The sequence below is a fragment of the Astatotilapia calliptera genome, chromosome 3, assembly GCF_964374335.1.
Source record: "Astatotilapia calliptera chromosome 3, fAstCal68.1, whole genome shotgun sequence".
NCBI classification, from domain to species: domain Eukaryota; kingdom Metazoa; phylum Chordata; class Actinopteri; order Cichliformes; family Cichlidae; genus Astatotilapia; species Astatotilapia calliptera.
The window spans coordinates 58,562,958-58,581,190 of record NC_137424.1 but is presented as its reverse complement, the minus strand read 5'-3'; the positions used below and the strand labels follow the sequence as shown (position 1 = coordinate 58,581,190).

Sequence of the window (18,233 nt, the reverse complement as noted above, 5' to 3'; positions counted from 1 at the left end):
TGAGTTTTTTGTCATAGTAGGATTTGCCTCGTGCGCTGGACAGTTTACTATTGTCACTGGCTATCTTGTACGCCTCAGTCATCTTTTCTGCCCACTTCTCAGCATAATGTTTGTGAGACACAGTTTTTTTTCTCCCCAACCAGGCCAAACAACAAGTCTATTGGGAGACGGGGGTGATGCCCATACAACAGAAAGTAAGGGGAATACCCTGTTGACTCATGCCGCGTACAATTGTAAGCGTGCACTGTTTGCTGAAGGTGATCTTTCCAGCATTGCTTTTCTTTGTCGCCGAGTGTCCTAAGCATCTGCAAGAGAGTCCGATTAAATCTCTCGGCAGGATTACATTGGGGGTGATACGGTGTGGTCCTTGAGTGTCCAATTCCAGCTTTCTCTCTTAAAGTCCGAAAGAGCTCGTTTTCAAACTCACGACCCTGATCGTGATGCAGCCTGCCGGGATATCCAAAACGCTGGATGAAATCACCAAAGATGCGCTCAGCTGCTGTCTTGCCTGACTTATTTTTGGTCGGGTATGCTTGAGCAAACCTTGTAAAATGATCTACTACAACCAGGATATATTCATATCCACCTCGGCTGGGCTCTAGGTGCAGGTAATCTATGCATACAAGATCCAAAGGTGAGTTTGAAGTGATTGTGCCCATTGGGGCACGGACATGTCCAACCGTTTTTTTTTTTTGTTTTATGCAGGGACACTTCCTTGTGACATAGTTTTCAACTTCCTGTTTCATAAATGGCCAGTAGAACCTCTCTCTAGCTAGGGCCAGTACTCAGTCAGTACCAATGTGTCCCATGTCGTCATGGAGGTATTTTAGTACCTTGGCCTTGTAAACTGCTGGGAGAACAAGTTGCTGTCTTTCAGTAGTACGTCGATACAAAAGTCCATTATCAAGGCACAGTTTGCTCCATTCATGAAGCAATCTCCTTGCAGCTTTACCTACTGTTTGTCGTATTTCGTTTGTCATTACAGCATTTGTCTCTTTTAGTCGAATGATTTCTCCCACTGCTGGGTCTTCCCTTTGAGCCTTCACCAACTCCTCACTGCTTATGGTTGGAAGTGAAGTTGGGGGGTCTTGGTTCGTGTTAGCAGTAAGAGCCAGGATGGCGACCCAAGCTACATCCTGTTCCTGGGCTGCTTTGGCCCCACCCCATGTGGTTTGCACAACTTCATGAGAGAGCCCCTCAGTACATGCTGTCACGTACTTCTCAATGTCAAGGGGCATGCGGGACAATGTGTCAGCATCTATATTTACCTTTCCTGGTCTGTATTTTATCTCAAACCGGAAATCTGACAACTTCCCAACCCAGCGATGCCCAACAGCATTAAGCTTAGCAGTGCTCATTATGTAAGTCAGAGGGTTGTTGTCAGTATAGATGGTGAAGTGTGGGGCATAATAGAGGTAGTCTCTAAACTTTTCACACACCACCCATTTAAGCGCCAGAAATTCTAATTTCCCACTGTGCAGGCAATAGTTTTTCTCGGCTGGAGACAGCGTTCTGGAGCCATACCCAATAACCCTTAGCTTACCATCTTGCTGCTGATAGAGTACAGCGCCAAGGCCTTGCTCTGAGGCATCTGTGTGTAGCAAGAAAGGTAAGTGGAAGTCTGGGTAGGCCAGGACTGGAGGGTTGGTGAGCATGTCAATGAGTTGCTCTAGTGCCCCCTGGTGTTCACCAGTCCACACCACAGGAGTATTGGAAGACAGCTGACTGCCTTTGGGGTTCCTCTGGTGAGGTGGTGCTCGTGACATGTCAGACTTGGCTTGGAGAAGCTCATACACAGGCTTTGCGATACGTGAGAAGTCCTGAATATAGCTACGGTAGTAGCTGAGGAAGCCCAGGAGCCGCCTCACATCGCCAACAGTCTGCAGTGTTTTGGCCCTGAGTGACTGCACAGCCTCTAGATCCTTTGGGTCAATTTGCACACCCTCTGCTGATACAAGGCGACCCAAATATCTTACTTGTCTGCGAAAGAGTTCACACTTTTCAGGCCTTAGCTTCACACCGTGATGCTGAAGTGCTTTCAAAACTTTGCGGACGCCCTCAACATGCTCCTCAAAGGTTTTGGCATAGCAGAGGATGTCATCTAGGTAGGGAATGCAACATTCATCCCTAAATGCATCCAGCATCTCCTCCATACTCCTCTGAAAGGCTGCAGGCGCATTGGAGAGGCCGAAGGGTATTCTGACCCACTCATACAACCCCCAGGGAGTTACAAAGGCTGTGAGATGCCTTGAGCCCTCTGCCATAAATCCCTGGTGGTACGCCTTTCCTTGGTCAAGAATACTGAACCAGCAGTGGCCCCCCAGCGTATCGATCAGATCTTGGATACGGGGCAGTGGGTGCCTATCAGGTATGGTTTTCTGGTTTAGTAACTGGTAGTCGATGCACAGGCGTAATGTGCCATCCTTTTTGCGGACACATACAACAGGGGCAGCATAAGGAGATTTTGATTTGATTATCCAGCCCTTTGCTAGAAGGTCCTGGATGTACACCTTTACTTCGTTGAATAATGGCTTTGGAACTGAGCTGTAGGCTTTTTGCACAGGGATGTCATCTTTAAGATTTAGTGACAGCTCTAGACTTGTAATACAGCCTATATCATTAGCATCCTTTGCAAAAGCAGCTGACTCCTCAAACAGCATTTTCTTTACAACTCCCTGCTGCTCCTCTGTGAGGTGATGTACATCAACGGGTGGATGCCACAATAGAGTGGAACAACTTGCAGTAGGTGGTGCAGTGGTAGGACTCTGAATCTCCAGGTCTCTGTTTGGGAGTGAGTCAGTCTCAACAATTTTCTTGATAGGCTGGATACTGCCAATCAAAGCTTTTCGAGGTAGAATAATGTCATGTTTTGTCTGGTTTCCTAAAGGCAAATTTACATGTGGAGTTCTGCCCATCTGAACTTCTAAGAGGCCCTCACCCACATCTAGCTGTTGTAACTGTGGGCAATTTTCCTCAGGTTCGAACAGCACTAGAGGGTCGCCAGAGTCAAACTGTGGTGGTACTTTACATTTTACCCAGGTTACGCTACCAGCTGGGATGACTTTGTCTTTCGGACCTGTTCTCAGGCACCCCTGAGCAGAAAAAGGTTTTTTTGTCTGCACAAAATGGACAATGGTCTTTGCTGTGTCATCAGGGATGGACATTGCACCACCTAGGAGGCGACTTAGAGTGGAAGCTAGCCTTTCTGGTTTTCCCTGAATCACTACTTCAACCACATTGAATCCCAAAAGTGGCATTTCTAAAGGCAACGAGCTCACCAGGAAGGGTACACTGACTGATAAATCTGGGTCCTCATTTCCTGGTAAGTTCAGGGTTATGATCACCCAGCCATCAAAGGGGATTAGCCCTCCATTGACTGCATACACTTCCAGTGTCTTTTTATCCTCCATGAGCTCAATTAGTTCAGTCAGGGGACGAACGTCAAGATCAGGTAGGTACTTGTCTCTCCAATGGCGGTCTATTATGCTGACTTGGGCCCCAGTGTCCAAGAGAGCATTGACTGCGAGGCCATTGAGAATACACTTAGTCAAAGCTTTAAAAAAAAAAAAAAAAAAAAGTCAAAGCTTTCCTACCTATTAATTTGGCAACAGGTTCATTGGTAGGCGTCGTGTCTTTTAGGGGGTCAGCAGCAGTTCTCTCACGGCTATGCCTTTTGTTAACAGCAGCTGTTTCGATAGTTGTTTTGAACCTGCTGTTCCCCGTCACATTGTGGGTGGTGTCTGTTTCAGCTCCTCTGTCTGTGAATTGGGACTTGGGAAGAATTCCGGTTACTGTTTGTCCCCCCACAGCAACCGGTTCACGTTTCCCTGCTGCTTAGGGTTTTTTAGGCAACCCACAGCTCTGTGTCCCTGTTCGCCACAAGAGAAGCAGTGTTTACAATCTTGTAACCTCTCCTGCACACATTTTGGACAACCATAACGGCTTCCTCTTCTGGTTGCTTGTGGCTTGGGGGGTAGACAGCTGTATGACTGGCTCCTCTCCACTCTCTCTGCTAGGGTGTCTACTAATTTGGTGAGCACATCTATTTTCTCTGCAAGCTTCTGTACTTCATCTGATTTAGCTCTATGCTCTGTCATGTCTTTCTTTATATTTGCCTGCTTAACCTGTTCTCCCTCAACCTGTAGACTATGTGCAGCAGCTTGTCTTGAGCGTTGTGTTGACCCCAAACGCCTTTGTCGTTCACTTTCATCACTTGTTACCCTCATAACATGCTTTAGGATTGTTTCATCTGTAACTGTGTTGTCTGAAAGTAAAGGTTTAAGCTCCCTGCGAATATCGTTGTACTTGTGTCCTATTCCCTGATACACTGTGTGTAGGAAGACATCTTGTACTGTATCTGAGCTATACCTGATATCAGTCCCTGGCTGTTTTGACCCAAACAATATTCTTTGCTTCAGTCCGATAACACGGTAGAGGAACTGCTGAGGGGTTTCATGCTCATTTTGTTTGGCACACATTAGTTCTTGGAATAGTTCTGTGCTATTCCTCTCACCTAAGTGCGACTGGAGGAACCCCTTGAGCTCAGCCACAGTCATGTCTTCTTTATTGACCAGCATGTCCTTGAAATCTCCTGGCTTTATTATCCTTAGCACACCTCTCACGATCTCAGACTCAGTGAGATTGTCCTTTATCCCCTCCTCTATCTGTCTGCAAACACTGTTAAAGCTGATATCGGATGAGTGATCCCCAATTTGGCCTCCTTGAACTTTGAATTCACGGCGATGAATGTAGGACAGATCCTTCAATGATACTACTTGCTCGGGTCCTCTGTGTCTGGAAACGTCCATCTGTGTCTCAGAGTGATGTGGGACTGAGAGTGTAGGTTGTGCTGTAGCTTGAGGTGTGGGAATGTGCATCAGCCTACCAAGCTTTCGGCTCAAATCCTCATAGTCTAACAGCATCTTTTGGACATTCTCTGGTGAAACGTCACAACTGAGTTCATTAGTTGTCTCAGTGATTAGCTTGGCGTTTGCTGTTACAGGAGTGGTTACATTTGTTACATCAGAAAATAGTACATCAGTGTTAGCTGGTTAGGCTGATGCAGTAGGTGGGACAGTGATAAGTGGGGACATTGGCTTTGTATTTACACTTGACCCAGCAGGTAAAATTACACTACTTTGAGACTGAACAACCTCATCGACAACATCTTTTAGGGCTAGTAGTTCTCCCATGCCCCTATCCTCAGCATCTAACAAGTTCTTACTGTACATAAAGGCGTGGATGTACTCGAAACATCCCTCTGCGTCTCCGCTGGAAAGCTCTGCCGCATCTTTGCCTGGAGCAGGGCTGACTGTAGAAGCAATCTGGAAAAGTTCGTTTGATGACAGCGACAGTAGGCTTTTCCTGATGTCCCATACCAGGCTTTTCCTCTCCTGGTCTGCCATGACGACGTCTTCCCCAGTCTCTCGCAGTAGGTTGCTTTTGGGTCCAGCCCTCTTCCTCACTTGGTCTCAGCTTGTCTCACACAGACAGCTCACTTTGGGGCAGCCGGCATCACGCTTTCAGCTTTACCAGCACGAGGTGTTGTAGGTTATGGGATTAGCTCATGGCAATGTGGAGAGCCGATCCCGGACGAGCCCCCAAGAATCTGTAACACACCCCAAGCAAGAGGGCGGCTGACAGATTATGTCTGGTTCTGAAAAAAACAGATAAATCATGAGATGGACGACAGGTAGTGTGTTTCCTCTCTCGCTTCTGCCAGATCTCTATTTAAACACATTCATGTGTTCACAACAGGTTGCAAAAACTTCTTAACATCTCTGTCTCACATTCCCAAAGCCCAAAATCAGAATAAACTAAAATAGTATAGTAATAGTATAAACAAAAATCTAAACAGTCATCTCTGTTGTTTGTTACTAAGAGCTATTAATCACGCTTTTTTCACACATCGTTTGATAAAGCAAACATTCCAGTACTGTACCATATACTAATGGTGTATCTGTGTAGTGGAAATCTCCACATCAACATTGCAGAGCGATTAGAATTATTATAGGTTATTACATTAACTTTAGACAATAACAGTGACAACACATCAAACTGTCTCTGCGAACACATTAACTCAAATATACAGGAGCCGCGGTGTACTTTTGTTACAAGAGGGTGCCTTACGTTTAGAAAACAACAAAGCTAACAGCTACTCTAGGATGTGGCGAGCTAAGCTAGCTCCTACTCTCGATCGTAACACATTTCAATGAGCAAAACAGACAAATACAGATCCCAGCAAAACAAACTGCTGGTCAGGTTTTACCCTTCAATTCAATTCAATTTTATTTATATAGCGCCAAATCACAACAAAAGTCGCCTCAAGGCGCTTCATAGATACAGAGAAAAACCCAACAATCATATGAACCCCTATGAGCAAACACTTTGGCGACAGTGGGAAGGAAAAACTCCCTTTTAACAGGAAGAAACCTCCGGCAGAACCAGGCTCAGGGAGGGGTGGCCATCTAACTATATGCTTTAGCAAAAAGGAAAGTTTTAAGCCTAATCTTAAAAGTAGAGATAGTGTCTGTCTCCCGAATCCAAACTGGAAGCTGGTTCCACAGAAGAGGGGCCTGAAAACTGAAGGCTCTCCCTCCCATTCTGCTTTTAAATACTCTAGGAACAACAAGTAGGCCTGCAGAGCGAGAGCGGAGCGCTCTAATAGGGTGATATGGTACTACAAGGTCATTAAGATAAGATGGGGCCTGATTATTTAAGACCTTGTATGTGAGGAGCAGGATTTTGAATTCAATTCTGGATTTAACAGGAAGCCAATGAAGGGAAGCCAAAACAGGAGAAATATGCTCTCTCTTTCTAGTCCCTGTCAGTACTCTTGCTGCAGCATTTTGGATTAACTGAAGGCTTTTCAGTGAGTTTTTTGGACATCCTGATAATAATGAATTACAGTAGTCCAGCCTGGAAGTAATAAATGCATGAACTAGTTTTTCAGCGTCACCTTATTTGGTATGTAGATTATGTGGACCACATGTGTGGCCTTATTACTTACTAACCTGAAAAAAACAGATAAATCATGAGACGGACGACAGGTAGTGTGTTTCCTCTCTCGCTTCTGCCAGATCTGAAGACGAGCAGTAGCGTCACACTAAACCATCTCACTGGGGCGGAAGTGCCCCCTTGTGGCGTAACTAGGGATCGCACCACATGTTGGATCTCCAACAAAATCACAAGATTAAGGCCCTTCCTTAACAAAACTACACCTAAAAGCTTATACAAGATACAAAAATTAAATCACATAATGTGACCACACATTACAGTGTGTCACACGTGCGTGTGTGTGTGTGTGTGTGTGTGTGTGTGTGTGTGTGTGTGTGTGTGTGTGTGCACAGAGACAGCCAGGTTCATAATGAATATGAAGACGTTTTTTCAAAAACAGGAGCCACATTCAGGTAAAAGTGTAAGATCAAATGATCCATCAATAAAGGATAATGTTGGATCAGTGTTTCAATATTTATATCCTTTATTAGATGTACATGTGGTCTGGTTATTTGCCTTTTGGTTGAAAGTACATTGAGAGAGGACTTTTTTTTTATTAGTGATCTTAATAGTATTTTTTAATCTAATTGAATACAATCTATTTGTGTATGATTGTCAGTCCAAAGAGGGAGAGAGGAAAGAGGGGAACATGAGGAGAAAGTACAAGTTCAGGAAGAACCAGGTAAGAAAACAGACAGGGAACAGTGACAGGCAAAACAGAAACTGTTAAACTGACAAAGAAAAAACAAACAAACAAACTTTACTCATACAATCTCGAAGTTGTGTTCTCCCTATATTAAAGCTGCTATACAGAATCTGCAAAACAAACTGGGTTGTCAGCCCTGGCACTGCATTACCATATTGAATCAGTCAGAGGAAGTCACGGTTGCCAAGAACTTTTTGAAGCTCAAGAGTGAGGCTGGTGCCATCCCAGATATGCTAACATTGTACAATCTTCTGGATAATCAGATCTTCCCCACACTGAAAACTGTTATTCAGGTTGCCCTAACAAACCCAGTTAGCAGCTGTAGCTGTGAAAGGTCGTGTAGTGTCTTGAGTCAGCTCCATACCTGGCTGAGAAGGACCATGGGTCAAAGCAGACTCCAGCACTGTGATGTCAGTTGAGAAAGAGATGCCTGAGAGACTTGACCACCAAAATGTGATAGACAGATTTACCAACCTCAAGCTGAGGCGACATAGGTTAAAAGAAAAGAAAAAATCTGCAGAGTCATAGCATCTGCAGTAAAGATCTTTTCATACATTGTATACATTGTACCAGAGGCCAAGGTGTCTCAGTTTGTCTAATTTTGTAATAATATTTTGTACATTTCAAGGACTCTTCTATTTTTGCAGTGTATTTTCTATGTATCTGTATTATATTATACATACACATTAAAAGTGAATCTCTGTCCAAAAAATGCACTCAGTTTACTTTTTACTCACTTTGAGCATCATTCATTATTCTCCCCCAGTAATTAAGATTAGAATATGTATTTTTTTAAATTCCAATCCATTCTTCTTTAGCAGCATTTAAATAACCTTTATCTGATTTGATGGTTTTGTTACAGACTTTTCAAAAAAGCTTTTTTCTTTTCTTTCACAAATGTGGGGATTCAATTGTGTTAAAATGTACAAAACAGTGATGTCATGTTTTGTGACGAGGACCCAGGCACAGAGAGACTTGATGAATTTAAGAATCTTATGATTTAATAAAGAAATTTGCAGACTTGCACAGAGAGGGTAAAATTATGATGAGTGAAAATGGAGATGAAGACAACAGACGATGAGGACAGGGAGGAACAGGGGTTTAAATGCACCAAGGAGACAGTCAGAGAGAACTCAGGACAACTGGAGACATTTAAGGATGCAGGGACTGACAGAGACGGGGAAGACGTCTCCTTATGACGAGTAAAGTTGACCTTGCCTGGATGGGCAGCTCTCTGGGTGCTCAGCACCCCCAAAGTAGTGATGGTAAATTTGTTTTAATGAGACACTCACCAAAGTGAATCAGTTTTTTGAGTCATTTGATTCACTGAGTCAGTTGACCAGAAAGTGCAAAAAATGTACATTTTCATGTATATCCTACTGCTAAGATGAGTGATTCTAAAAGAAAACAACTATTTTATAGAGCAAAAGCAGCAAAAACATTTCTAAAATTAAGCAATTTCCTATTAAAATTGCTTATTAAACATTTATTTTGTTTATTTTTTTTATTAGTATTTTCCTTAAATGTGTCAAATATATATTTTCTCATCTAAATGTACGCAGCCTTAATGGTCCACAAAGGAGGCGTACTCAAAGACCGCTAAGGCCGGAAGTGCGAGGCTTGTGAAATGGGACGGTCTAGCCTCTGCCCTGCTGCCCAGGTTGCCTAGCAACCATGACACTAACAGCTGGAAACGTTTCATACAGCTTTGTTTGACAGAAATGAAGGAAAACATATTTTGTTCATTTGTTTGTTTGTTTCTACATGAGCTTTGATTTGATAAGTATCTGAGGCTGAGACCCCGAGACTGTGAAATTATGATAGTTGGGCTTAATTTCTGTACTGAACAGTCATTTTAAGATTAGCTAGTAAATAACAATTAGCTAATGTTGTTCATGAGACTAAAGTAATCTCACTTTGGTATTGTAAATATAATATGGCCAATATTAAAGTTATAATTTCAATCATTATTAGTTATTACAGCAGTGAATGACTCTGTTTCAAATACTGAGCTTCAGTAAAGATTCAAGCTGCATTTATTTATATTATTTATATTTCCTGTCGCCTTAAATCTTCACTCAAAGACAGGTTCCTTTGACACTGTATATATAAATGTATTATATATAAGAGACAAATATTGTTCTTTCAATATGTTGGCATTACTAAATTTCTCTCAGTGCTTACTTTAAATATCCATGAAATCATCACAGTCTCTGTAAGATTAAGGTCAACTATTGAACGGTGTATATTTTAAAGTAAAGGCTTTAAAGTCAAGTTAGTACTAACATCGCTAATGTCACATAACTTTGCCAACAGGAATGTTTTAATGTTCTTCGTTATTAAACATTTGCACATAAATAAGTGACATAATATTCAGTACTTACTTTTAACAGTTTACTCTTCGACCGCCCCTCTTCCGCCGTTTTTTTTCGGCAAAATTATCCACACCCACCGCCGCGCTATGCATTCTGGGATATGTTGGGCCATGAAGTCTACATCGCCACATCCTTAAAATTCAGGGAAATGAAGGACGTATTTGAGGGCTGCATTTCGAGCAGCCTTTGAATTGGGACAGCCTTCGTCGCGTCGCTGTGACGTAATCGGCCTTAAAATGCGGCCTTTAAGGCTGCAGACCCTGAATTGGGATACAGCCAGTGGTCGTGTCCAAATTCATGGGCTGCATCCTCCTGAGGCCGCATTTGTAGACCGATTACGTCACAGCGACGCGCCGAAGGCTGTCCAAATTCGTAGACTCCTCTGAATGCAGCCGACAAATGCGTCCTCCTTTTCCCTGAATTTGAAGGATGGGTCAGGTGTGTCCTTCGTGGCCTACCAATATCCCAGAAGCCCAGCCAAACTCCAGTTTCCAACAATGGCCGATACTAAGTTTTAAAAATTACTCTTACTAATCTTTCTGAGTCACAAAATAAACTTTTAGCATATTTTCAGGCGAGAAAGTAGTTGTGTAAACATCAAATATCTGCTCGGTTTATCAAGATATCCCATATTTGCAAAAGTGCTTCGACGTTTTCGGAGACGTCTGCTACCCACCAGCTCGATAGCTAGCCGGGAGCTCGATGGTCAGTGATGCCACCGAGAACGGCACAACTCCCGGCACATCGTTTTCAGATCACCGCGGACTACTCGGGTTAAACGTAATATATAAGTGACTTAGACAACCTAAAAATGTTATTGTTGGGCTGTTTTCAGTGTTTTGTTTGTTCGTGAGTAAATCGGTTTGGCTGAGATTAAAGTTATTAGATTAGATTAGATAAAATAAAACTTTATTAATCCCCCGGGTGGGTTCCTCCTTGGTTTTTACACAGCTGACTAAACGTCAAACAGAAAACTAATTAAAAAGAAGTATGAGACAGTTGAGAATTTACGCCAGTGTCCTGTTATACTTTAGATAGCAAGGAGCAGACGGCTGAGTTTATTAAACTCCACCGAGACAGCGGTGACGCTAATCAGAAGGCTAGACCGTCCAATTTCACGGCCGTTTACTTCCGGCCTACCCGACCTTCTGAGGACCCGGCCCACACACACACGCCTGCTCTGATATCTATAGCTTCCTATTAAAAGAGAGAGAGAGTGTGTGTGTGTGTGTGTGTGTGTGTGTGTGTGTGTGTGTGTGTAACCCATATTTTATTTTTGTAGCTTGCACTGAGGGCTGATTGATTATGTATGTTCTGCCTGCAGCACTGCGGTGTGTTTGTTGACCTTCTTGTAAGCGACACACACAGGGAAGCACGAACTGTAGCACGTTATAGGTGAATAACACCAGCGCAGTCTCTAATGCAGCTCAGGCAGCTTTGCAACTCAGCGCCATCACTGTTGTGAGGTGTTCCTGTTATTTTGTCCACCCCATCCTCATATAAAAATAGAGAGAGAGAGGATGGCATTTGTGCTTTCAGTGAGATGAAACAATAATAGCTTACAGACATGAACACACACGTGCATCTATGCTTGTGGACCTTCTGTGACATGATGCGTAATCCACACAGCTGTGAAGGTAAGTCATACCTTAAGAAAACAGTGATTTGAGGTTAAGGGGATTCCTCTGAAGTGGTGCAAAAGTGTGAAACAAGTCAGAAAGAAGTTGTTTAATGTTTGTGTACATGGACATGTCTGGGGATAAATGTATGCTCACCACCTCAATGAACTCAAGCAACAAGGAGCAAAAGTCCTTACTGATGCGAGACCAGTGAAGTCATACAGGAAACAATTACTTCAACTTATTTGTGTGTTTGTTTGCTGTTGTGAAACTGTAAGTAAAGAGTGGAAGGTGGATCTAGCTGAGAATCTGCACGTTTTCTGAGCAATGTCTTGTGATTGACATGTCATTAGCTAAAAACTATGAACTAGTTACCACTCTTTCCTGATGCCTGAGTGTAATATACAAAGAGAACCTAATATTTTGTTCAATATGACAACAAACCATTGAGCGGTGAACACATCAGAAAAATGCTTGCTTGATCTTGTCACATGGTCATTGGTCATTTTACCATACACTCCTTTTTGACTTGACCAGTAGTCTTTTCACAATCACAAGGGTATTTAGCAATGACCCTGGTGAAGGCCACAGGGGGAAATGTGTTGGTCACGCATTAAAACTGGTTCCTAATACTTTAAGTTTCACTGGAGTCTTCATGTCATTAGATCTTTGTCTTCGCCATGAACCTTGAAAGTTGTTCCAGAAAGGTTTGTTGCTATTTTAATGTAAAGAACATGGTTATTTCTGTTGCAGCAGCTGTTATAAATGCAAAACTAAAATGCAAGATTCTTTTGAGTAATTAACTTTTTGCAGGAATATCTGTAATTATATGTGCAGACTCTGCTGACTGTTCAAAGCAATGCAGTGGCATTTATCTAGTTCTCATCCTGTTACAGCAACATCGATTACTGCCTATAAAAGCAATAAATAAATAAATAAAAGCAACCAGCATATGTCTGCTAACCTAACCCTGCTCTCCACATATGCTTTGATTAGGTCAGCAGCCTCTGCTGTTCTGACAGTTATTGTTACCTGAGACATTTCTGTCCAGTGTTCATTAAAGCTGGATTTTTAAAAATTATTTATATAGAAGAAGCAGTAAATAAAAAGGGTTAAACACACAGTTTCACTCTCTAACTGCTCCTCTTCCTGGAGTGAAGCACAGCCTGATAACCCTCCCTCTTCTTCCTGCTCTTAAACACAGCACCTCCTCTCTGTCCACGTGTTTCCTCGTTCCCTCCCCTTCAGATCTGCACTTTGAAGATGGGTGTAACCAACATGTGGTGACGTGTAAGAGCTGACAGGCTCCATTCACTGCAGAAACATGTTGTTGAGATCAGAGCTCAGACTAGTTTCAGTTATAAGGAAGAGAAACTCACACAGTCACTGACACTGAGAGGAGAAATGGCGCAGAAAGGAGTTCAGCTGGACCGAGAAACCTTCTCTTGTTCCATCTGTTTGGATCTACTGAAGGATCCGGTGACTACAACCTGTGGACACAGCTACTGCATGAACTGTATTAAAAGTTTCTGGGATGAAGAGGACAGGAAGGGAATCCACAGCTGCCCTCAGTGCAGGAAGACGTTCACACCGAGGCCTGTCCTGGAGAAAAACACCATGTTAGCAGCTTTAGTGGAGCAGCTGAAGAAGACTGGACTCCAAGCTGCTCCAGCTGATCACTGCTATGCTGGACCTGAAGATGTGGCCTGTGATGTCTGCACTGGGAGGAAGCTGAAAGCCATCAAGTCCTGTTTATCTTGTCCGGCCTCTTACTGTGAGAAACACCTCCAACCTCACTATGATGCAGCTCCATTAAAGAAACACAAGCTGGTGGCCCCCTCCAAGAAGCTCCAGGAGAACATCTGCTCTCGTCATGATGAGGTGATGAAGATTTTCTGTCGTACTGATCAGCAGAGTATCTGTTATCTCTGCACAATGGATGAACATAAAGGCCATGAAACAGTCCCAGCTGCAGCAGAAAGGACTGAGAAGCAGAAGGAGCTCGAGGTGAGACGACTAAACATCCAGCAGAGAATCCAGGAGCGAGAGAAAGATGTGAAGCTGCTTCAACAGGAGGTGGAGGCCATCAATGGCTCTGCTGATAAAGCAGTGGAGGACAGTGAGAAGATGTTCACTGAGCTGATCCGTCTCCTCCAGAAAAGAAGCTCTGATGTGAAGCAGCAGGTCAGATCCCAGCAGGAAACTGAAGTGAGTCGAGTCAAAGAGCTTCAGGAGAAGCTGGAGCAGGAGATCGCTGAGCTGAAGAGGAAAGACGGCGAGCTGGAGCAGCTCTCACACACAGAGGATCACAACCAGTTTCTACACAACTACCCCTCACTGTCAGCACTCAGTGAGTCTACACACTCATCCAGCATCAATATTCGTCCTCTGAGCTACTTTGAGGATGTGACAGCAGCTGTGTCAGAGACCAGAGATAAACTACAGGACATTCTGAGAGAGGAATGGACAAACATCTCACTGACAGTCACTGAAGTGGATGTTTTACTGTCACCAGCAGAGCCAAAGACCAGAGCTGGATTCTTAAAATATTCACAAGAAATCACACTGGATCCAAACACAGCAAACACACATCTGTTATTATCTGAGGGGAACAGAAAAGTAACACGAATGAAACAACAACAGTCTTATTCTGATCATCCAGACAGATTCACTGCATGGCCTCAGGTCCTGAGTAGAGAGAGTCTGACTGGACGTTGTTACTGGGAGGTGGAGTGGAGAGGGGGAGGAGTTGATGTAGCAGTCACATACAAGAACATCAGCAGAGCAGGGGAGGGCGATGATGAATGTGGATTTGGATTCAATAACAAATCTTGGGAATTATATTGTGACACAAACAGTTTTCAATTTTGGCACAACAATGTCCAAACTGTCCTCTCAGGTCCTCGGTCCTCCAGAGTAGGAGTGTACCTGGATCACAGAGCAGGTATTCTGTCTTTCTACAGCGTCTCTGAAACCATGACTCTCCTCCACAGAGTCCAGACCACATTCACTCAGCCGCTCTATGCTGGACTTTGGCTTTGGTTAAATGGAGACACTGCAGAGTTGATTAAAGTCAAATAGAGAAGACAGGTTCATGTTGATCCCTGACCATTATATGTACTTGTGTAGTTTCTAAATGAGGCTTTACATTTTAGAAGCTGAGAAGTTCAGTGGTCCATTGATGTGTGAAAATAATATTGCACTGATTCAAACTGTACTTACATTTATATACCTTACATCAATATAAATCTGAATTTGTTCTTATGGCTGATAATCATGTGAGTTTAAATGATACTACTCTTCATATTCAGCATGTGTGAAATCTGTCATCAGTCTGGTTAAGCTGGGCATACACTATGTGATTTATTAATTTTTATTTTTAAAAAATTTTCAGTCGTGTTATTCAGCTCAAACTGTATGAGTGAATCACAGGGGTTAGAAGTTTGTAGGTCACGATGGGGGTCTCACACTATACGGCCCGATGCTCTGATGCGACCTGAGTGCTCACACTGTGCGTCCATAACATGAAGCCTATAACACAAAATCTGTCTCAGCACAGTGCAGTCCATCACCAGTGTTCGGTCCTCCAGCACCAGCTGGACTGGTTAAAACAGCAGAACACAGGATCCATCAGACAAGCGACTCAGAATGAGTTGGACAATGCTGCGGTCGAGGTACTGCAACTACATGACTTGGATGTGTGTGAAAAAGTACTCTGGAAATCTTCAGAGATACCTGACTCTTGAACGATGGGGGATTATGAAAAGATTGTAGTGACTTAAATGTGCCTGATGGAGTTAGTAAGGGTGCCGCTGTGCCTCGAGCTGATGACAGCACCATAGAAACGGATGTGTTAGTGGAGGAGGTTTGGACACACGTCTGCTTTAATGTGTTTTGCTATTAAAAGATGACAGAATGTTTTATTTACACTAATAGTTGTTAATAAATAGGATTTGCTGAATCAAATTATGTTCTGATATTGTTTTTGTATCATCGTTACATAACATCAATTTCCACATTGTACACATGCAGTTATAGTGATGACAGACACATTAGTAATGATGATGTGAGACACTTACTGACATGTACAGATGGATTTTCTAAGTATGCATGCAGGTGTCTTCAAACCAAGGCAGGAACATCTGTTGCATCTGCTTTTGAGGATGTTCTGAGTGAAGGACGTGTACCTGTTAAACTTCCAACAGATGAAGGCGAGGAGTTTAATAATAAACATTTGCATCAGCTGATGGTTCAGTTTAACATCACACATTTCTCTGCATAAAGCCAGATTGAACCAAGTGTTGTGGAGCATTTTAACAGAAGCTTTAAGGGCCGTATGTGAAAATACTTCACATCTGTTAACTTATGAAGACATGTAAACGTGGTCCAGGACCTTGTGCTGTCAAGGCCAAGCAGCCGGTGTAAAGAGGTTGGAGCCAAAAGCTGACTCGATACACGTCTCTGTTTGATTTGAAGGAAAACTTTATTTATCGCACGGATCAGAAAGGCTGAGGTGAGACGTGGAGGAAATTCCACAGAGCAGGACTCACTGTAACAGAGGGAGAAGGTGAGTTATTTCTAGATGAGGTTAAAGGTGAGTACGATGTGAGGTGAGTGAAAGGAGATTTTGCCTCCTTGTATTACAGGCTGAAGCAAAGCTACAGAGACGGGAGTTTCTCTGGGTGTGTGGTGGAGTAAAGAGAAGAACAACATGTCTGACCTTTTCTTTTTTAGAGCAGAGGTGTGTTGTGGCAGGCAGGAGGGCAGGCAGGTGACTTTTCAGATTTACTCTGGGAAGCCGAGAGAAGAGCAGCAGCAGCAAGCAGGTTTCCAGCAGGCAGTGAACAGATGAAGAGGATCAGCATCAAAATACCCCCTCAGAGGTGAACAAAGATAATCTTTGGAGGACATTTCTACCAGCTATTTTTGTGTGAAGCTAACTGAACGGATTGTGCTACAGGTATGTAATAATAAAATAATATTATTAGATGGGAATACAAACTTTATTTTTGATGGCCCATATCTATGGGACTGATTTGTGCTAATAACGCCCATTGTATGGACTGATAACAGCCGAAGCGGGTGAATAAAGTCACCCAGTAGCTAGCTGTGCCATTACCCAGCATACATCACTCCCTCCATATGCAATAAACGATACAAAAGTAACAGCGTATAATTAATGTATCTGCTGTATCTGCTGTTTCTCAGGTAGTTGTTTACATTATATAATTTATTGTGTTTTGTATAGGTCACTACAATGTGATTTTGGAAATGTATAAATATACGAACAACAGGCTCTTCCGCGGCAATCTCTTGTCGTCAATAAGCAACGTTTAGGGAGCTCTATAGTATTCAATGAGAGGACCCTGCACGTCAATTCCCGACGCCAGGGGGTACCCTGCGCGTCGATAAGTGAAGCAGAGGGAGCCTGACCATGCGTCACACGTTTGACGAGTTGGGAGTGAGAACGTGTTGATAACTCACAGGAAAACAACCAGGGGGGGAAACAGGTTGACATATGGAGGTATTACAGACAGACCAGTAACAGGCAGAAAAAGGGGAGGGGTTACCAGTCTCTGATGTATTCCAGAAAGAGGATTGATTTGAAGCAGACACTGTATTTAACCTTTTTAATATTGACAACACACAATATAAAAACACGAGTGATGAGTTACATGTACCACACCAGCATCAACAAAACCCTGTTAACATCTGTCCAAAAGATTCAAATGTAAAATGACTTTATTTGCAGATCTGGCAGGTTAAGAAACAGCACATCAATTACCTCTAAGCAGCAACAATGTAGACAAAAAGTGGAAACTAGAAAAAAAAAAGTTTTTAACCAAGTGTCCTTCAATCATTTCTGTCTGTTTCAGTTCAATGAACTCTGCAGTGTCATTGTCATAATAAAAGAACCGAAGTCCAGCATAGAGCGGCTGAGTGAATGTGGTCTGGACTCTGTGGAGGAGAGTCATGGTTTCAGAGATGTTTTTTCACTGTTGTTGCTTTTCTGTTCCCCTCAGATAATAACAGATGTGTGTTTGCTGTGTTTGGATCCAGTGTGATTTCATGTGAATATTTTAAGAATCCAGCTCTGGTCTTTGGCTCTGCTGGTGACAGTAAAACATCCTCTTCAGCAACTCTTGATGAGATGTCTGTCACTTTCTCTTGTATATCTGAAACCATGCAAATGTTCTCCTGGAGCTTCTTGGAGGGGGCCACCAGCTTGTGTTTCTTTAATGGAGCTGCATCATAGTGAGGTTGGAGGTGTTTCTCACAGTAAGAGGCTGGACAAGATAAACAGGACTTGATGGCTTTCAGCTTCCTCCCAGTGCAGACATCACAGGCCACATCTTCAGGTCCAGCATAGCAGTGATCAGCTGGAGCAGCTTGGAGTCCAGTCTTCTTCAGCTGCTCCACTAAAGCTGCTAACATGGTGTTTTTCTCCAGGACAGGCCTCGGTGTGAAAGTCTTCCTACACTGAGGGCAGCTGTGGATTCCCTTCCTGTCCTCTTCATCAAAGTGGGTTTTAATACA

The 18,233-nt window shown here is 43.1% G+C and overlaps 1 protein-coding gene across 1 annotated transcript; it reads left to right on the top strand.

Moving 5' to 3' along the window:
* Nucleotides 1-12,941: 12,941 nt before the first annotated feature.
* On the top strand, nt 12,942-15,662 carry LOC113018381 (tripartite motif-containing protein 16-like). Its single transcript, XM_026161448.2, has one exon. It carries the CDS (start codon nt 13,101-13,103, stop codon nt 14,775-14,777), a length of 1,677 nt encoding a protein of 558 aa, XP_026017233.2. The 5' UTR covers nt 12,942-13,100; the 3' UTR covers nt 14,778-15,662.
* The last annotated feature ends 2,571 nt before the right edge of the window (nt 15,663-18,233 follow it).

Coding starts and splice junctions, on each gene's coding strand:
- LOC113018381 (XM_026161448.2), top strand. CDS start 13,101: ATGGCGCAGAAAGGAGTTCAGCTGGACCGAGAAACCTTCTCTTGTTCC.